Genomic DNA, 5,839 nt, shown 5'->3' with positions numbered 1-5,839 from the left:
AAACTGTAGCCAAATGCCAACCTCCATCTCCTGTTTATTCTTTCATTCTTCCTCTAAAATGCTTCTGACTTTATCTCCCGGTTTATTTCTATTTTGGTCTGCTTTACAGTTTTTGGGCATCCATTGGTGAGATTTACCTCTCTGACTCACCTGCTCTTCAGAATTTCCAATAGAAATGCATAAGTCTAAAAAATCCCATCATGTTGGGATTGTTCACTGATGAGATTGTCCCCTGAGGGCGGTGACCTGGGAGATGTCCTGGGATGGGATTACTCCATGTCTTCCTGTATAAAGGAGGAGCCAGCAGCAGACATCCACACACTTGCCAGGGTGCCACCAGCCGTCAGCGTGTCCACACTGAGCGAACAAAGCCAACTATAGCCAACTGCTATAGCCATGGAAGGAAGCAGGCCCGACTCTTTTCCAACTCAGCCTACTCTGGTAAGTAGAGAGCCGACAGGCACAGCAAAAGCATCATGCGTGTCCTTTTCCCCTGAGCCAAAGTTGCTCCTGAGACAGTGGTACTTCGTGGAGTTTCCCTCCCTGGTGCTAAATGAGTGAGGGTCAGTGCAGTGTGCACTTCTGTCTGTGGAACTTGTGTGATGACTGAAGCAAGCTTGCTTGCACATTGATTTGTTTATTTGAAAGGTAGAGTTGAGTTGCATGCTGGTAGAGAGCATCCTCCATCTGATGCTTCACTCTCGAAATGGTGCAAATGTTGTGGGCTGGGCCAGGGTGAGGTGAGGAGCCTCGAATTTTGTACTGCTGTCCATGGGGTTGCTGGATTCAAGCACTGGAACCATCCTTTGCTAATTACCCAGGTGTCACGGAAGTGCGCTGCATCTGATTATGAGTAACTAGGGCTCAGACCACAACCCCTATGGGATTCAGTTGTCACAAGCAACTAACTGATTGAACCATGAGTCAGGCATCTACCCTCCACCATGGGATTTTTTTTTAATTTATTTTTTTAATTACTGTTGTTAGAGCTGATAACACAGGAAGTGGAATGCTATTTGATTCTTCACTGCAACAGTTATTCTCTTCTGTGGATAAATTTCTTGGCAGATATGCTAGACTTGTGGCTGTTGTTGTTATGTTTGTTTGTTTTATATCCAGATGACTTCATAGCTCTCATGTGCATGCTAGACCCTCACTAGGGTCCTGGTTCTCTCTCCCTGTTTTCTTGCTGTCTCCCAGAATCTCCATTGGGGAGCAGGAAGATCAGTTGGTCTCAAAGTGAGGTCCCAGGTGTCCTGAATGGCTCCTGGTATGGGACAGCTCAGTCAGTGTTGGATTGCCTGGGAAGGAATCACCTCCACCCCATCCAGTGCATCCTCCTGCCTAGGCACGCAGGTGGCAGGCACCATGGCTCCAGTGTATGGTTACGTGCCACCTTCCCAAGAGACCAGGACAGATGATGTGGCTCCTGAGGTTGTCCTGACCCAGGCCTAGCGGTGACAGGTGTATGGGGAATGAGACTGAGCATCTCTCGCTCTCTCCCTTTGTTTTGTCTGTCAAGGTGAATTTCAAATAAACATGTACCTATCCTCAAAACTGCATGCATGTTTCCATTCTAGTCTCCACAAACTTCCTGACATGCTAGAGTCCTGAAGGCCAAACCTTAATTGTGACAGTGAGGAACATCCCAACGTTCCCTCCACCGTGCAAGGGGACCAGCTGTCACTGCACACCTTCCTACAGCAAGCAGCCCTGGCTTGCCACTCTGCTCCCATTGCCCCTTTCTTCTTGCTCTTTCAGGGGAGGCTGCGAAGAAGTATGATCCCCAACAGGCTGCGGAGGAAGCCGCGGGTGCGTGCTGTTGACTGTGTGCTCTCCAGAAGGCTCACAAGTTGCATATTCCAGAGGCCAGTCACCCGTGTCACTGCCCACCCACACAACAAGGTCCGAAGGTCGCCGGAAGAGGCTACCCTGCAGAAGCCACAGCAGCGGTGTGCACTCCAGAGGCTGCAGGGACTCCAGGCCTGCAGCAGCGAGGGACAACTACTGAGCCCCTTGGACTTTGCCAACGCCAGCCAAATGCCTACACGCAGAATCCCAGACGCATCAGCAGTGTCCCCTGGGGCTGGGCATGAGAAGAGCACGCCTAAGTGCACCGCTAGCCCAGCCACAGATTGGTGCACGTTTGTTCCCCTGGTGGATATGGGTCTGTCCCAGCAGCCCTCCAGTGGGCAGGTGACTGCTGGAGACATCCAGCGGCAGGCCTGGAAGGTGAAGAAGGCAAGGAGGAGGCTGGCCCAGGCCTTGCAGGCAGACAAGATCATGAGAGAAGAAGAGTGTGCTGTAGGATGACCACATGGGTAGCCAGAGGAGAAGGAGGAGAAAGAGAAGAAAAAGAAGGAGGAGGAGGAGAAAAGTAGAAGGAGGAGAAGGAGGAGCCTGGTGTTGTGGAACTTTCCATGTTGCATGCATGGTTCCCTGTGGTGTCTGAGATCATCTTCTGCCTTTGTGGACGCAATAGAGACAGGCTTATGGGAACTCCCATAATCTCAAGTCTACTCCCTCTTGTGCTTGATATGTAAATTCCTCCCACCCTTCTCTCTTGTCATATGTGACTCGAGTCTATAAAAGCCCGATGCTATGAATAAATGTTTGTTATTGACCATCAGTCAGTAGTCCACGTGTATGAATATTGGATATGTGCATCATTTCCATCATGGTCGGATAACAAACAAAGGCTTGTCTTGCTCCACATCTGGGAACAATTTCCCTGCCACCTACATTAAGCAGCTCACAAAATCTGCATAAGGCTCGTTGAGTCCCTGAGTGACCTTAGAAGTGGAAAATCTTACGTCCCCTTTGCTTTGCAAGGCTTTCCAGGCATTTTTTCTATGGTGGCTATTTGGGCATACACTGGCTCAGGATAATCCATTTGGTTGTCTTGGCCTGCGCGAGGACCCTCTCCCAACAGCATATCCGTATTCCATGCCGAATTTCCAGCTCGGGCATTACGCCGAGCTGTGTCGATCACAAGTTCACGGCAAGCAGCTCTCCAGACTAAATACTGTCCAGGAGAGAGACAGGCACAGGCCGCATTCTTCTAATCATCCGGTGTTAAGGCGAAATTAGCGAGCTGCTCCAGAATAGAATGTGAATGGAGCATGTACACCATAGGCATCTACTGCGCTTTTCAGGTCCTTCAATAACTGAAAATCCATAGGGGCCCATGAACGAACTGCGGGATTCTGCATCCGGTTCTCCAATACTGGAAACACCTGCCCCGGAGCACACAGTTCCTTCCAGGAGTAGGGTTCTGGGTAGTGGTGATGTTCCCATCTACCATCCTCCCAGGGTGGGGCTGTAGGAGCCAAAGGGCCGATCACGCAAGGGATGTCTAGGCAACCAGGAAAACATCTTAGACCGACTCACGGATGCTCTTTCCATCTTGTATACTAGCTCATCTAAGTCACTTCCGGAGGCTCCTTCCTTGCCCTCTGAACCTGACTCTGAATCACTAGCCGCCCCTCGTGAAGTAGCTTCCTCTTGCATCTCCTGCAGCACCGAGTGTCCTTCTTCTAAAAGTTCCTTGAATTTTTCTGTCTTACCATTCAGACACTGTTTGATTAGTGTCCAGAAGCCAACTGAGCCGGGAGGAAAAGGGCTCTTTCACTCGGCTCTTTCACTTGGTCCCTCCCAAGATGTTCCCACTGGGGTAGGTTGAGCAACCCCTCTTCCAGGAACCAGGGCGCTACCTCTGTCACCATTTGCAAAAACAAAAGTATAGTCTTTGCTTTTACGGGAGCCCCGTGTTTCTTTAAGATCTGTTGCAACAGGTGTTGCATCTGCGTGGTGGAGGACAAGTTCCCCATGCTACACCCCAGCTTTATCATCACTAAGCTGCGATCTTTATTGTCGCTACCCTGCAAAAATTCCGTGCACGTATCCGCTCAGCAGGGCTTCCTGGGATACTGACCCAGCTGCTTACCTCTTTTTCCTTGATATCTATGTGAGTCATGGCACCAGTTATGGAGTTCTTCCCTCTTCAACCTGTTGAAAGGACACTCCACACTCGGTAACAAGATGCTCAACATTTATTTCTCCGGCATACTTCTCCCTCTCCTCCCGGGAAGGAAGAGCACAGGCATAAATACACAGCATAAACCAATCTGCATAAAGGTCATTCCAACATGCACAGCACACACCAGTCCTCAAACAGGTCATGCGCTGTCCACGTGCACAGCCAATGGGAAGAGACTTCCTTAAACCTGTATACAACTGGTGGTGCTTTGGCATGGCGCCATGCACCATCTTGGAACTAAGCAGAAGTAAACTCCCAACAGGAAGGGTTACGGGAGGGGTGGGGGGAATCCCAGTACCTATACAACTGTGTCATATAATACAATTTAATTAATTAAAAAAAAAAACTGCTGCTGCATTGCCAGCATCTCATAGGAATAAATAAATAAATCTTTAAAAAAAGCATCATAACCAGCAGGTAAAAAACAAAGCCTGCATTAATTCAGCACACTGCAGGAAAGGAGATATTGGTACACATGACTTTAGGAACCAAAGGGCCTTTGTTGGATGAATTCATCATACATCTCCTTGAATCTGAACTTGGGCCATCTCTCTTGTACAAATGACTGTTCCCTGGAAGTATTTTCATAATGAACCCGTATTTTGTTCATAATAGATTGGTTTTATTAGCATCTTTTGACGGTGGCCTACCTAAATGCTTGAACATAACATCTGATTCTAAAAGGGGGTAATTACTGGGAGTTATTAAAAACTGTAGATTTTTAAAAACTCAAAAAAGATTAATTTTATTTTGAAAGGCACAGAGAGACAGACACAGAGATAGATGTCCCAGCTGATGAATTTTGTTTATTTTTCAGTGAGTCTGGATGAATTTTTTTACAAGCATTTATTTATTTGTTTAATTATTTATTTTTACTTATTTATTTGAAACAGTTGCAGAGAGAGAGAGATTCCATGTGCTAGTTTGCTCCCCAACAATGGTCACAATAGCTGGAGCTGGGCAGGTGCGAAACCGGAAATGAGAAGCATCTTCTGGCTCTTTCTTGTGGGTGCACGGGCTTCAAGGACTCAGGTCATCCTCTACTGCTTTCCCAGGTGCATTATCAGGAAGCTGAATCAGAAGTGGAACCACCAGGATTTGAACTGGCACCCTTACAGGATGCTGGCACCACAAGTGGAAGCTTAGCCTGATATGTCACAGCACCAGCCGCTGGATAAAATCTGACTCAGAGTTAAACTATTTGGGCACCAAGAGCAGAGGCCAAACCATCTCAGGATGAGGAAGCTCACAGGTCACAAGTGCTCAGGAAAGTCTCAGGCGGGGCCGGGACAAGGTGGCCCCTCACTTCCTCTGTCCTCCACAAGCAGCCTCTTTCCTCATTCCAGATTTGCAGACAGGAAGTGGATTCGCACAATCCATTTCCGCAACCTCATCACCAGATCTTTAGGACAGGCTGGCCAGAAGATTGCCCATCTTGTCCCTTCTCCTCCCTGCCTGCAGACACTCAGCTGAGACAGGAGGGGGCAGCTGAATGGACATTTCCCAAAGTGGCAAGTGGTGAAGAAGCCATGCCCAAATATAGCTGCTGTACACCGCAGAATGGGGCAGCAGCTGGGTGTTGGCCTCTGGACCGAAGCTCCCAGGATCCCACGTCAGCACCCCATTGAAACATGCGTGTTACTGTCACCGAGTACTTTAACCCCTACGGCCCTCTTTTTCAGCCACATATCACTTCTTCGAAATTATTTATTTGAAGAGCAGAGAGACAGAGATAGAGGGGGAAAGAAAGAAAGCTCTTCCATCTGCTGGGTCCTGCCCACAGATGCTCATAATGGTTGG

General features: G+C 48.5%; 1 protein-coding gene across 1 annotated transcript; it reads left to right on the top strand.

The window, feature by feature from the left end:
• Positions 1–396: 396 nt before the first annotated feature.
• LOC121166236 (methyl-CpG-binding domain protein 3-like 2) lies at positions 397–2,313 on the top strand. The gene is made up of 2 exons (XM_040995342.1): positions 397–441; positions 1,762–2,313. Exons 1-2 carry the CDS (start codon positions 397–399, stop codon positions 2,311–2,313), a joined length of 597 nt encoding a protein of 198 aa, XP_040851276.1.
• The last annotated feature ends 3,526 nt before the right edge of the window (positions 2,314–5,839 follow it).

Source organism: Ochotona curzoniae, unplaced genomic scaffold (genome assembly GCF_017591425.1).
Source record: "Ochotona curzoniae isolate NIBS_2020 unplaced genomic scaffold, NIBS_Ocur_1.0 contig_973, whole genome shotgun sequence".
Lineage (NCBI taxonomy): Eukaryota > Metazoa > Chordata > Mammalia > Lagomorpha > Ochotonidae > Ochotona > Ochotona curzoniae.
This window is presented reverse-complemented; position numbering and strand designations above follow the sequence as displayed.

Coding starts and splice junctions, on each gene's coding strand:
- LOC121166236 (XM_040995342.1), top strand. CDS start 397: ATGGAAGGAAGCAGGCCCGACTCTTTTCCAACTCAGCCTACTCTG. Junction 442..1,761: donor TTCCAACTCAGCCTACTCTG/GTAAGTAGAGAG, acceptor TTGCTCTTTCAG/GGGAGGCTGCGAAGAAGTAT.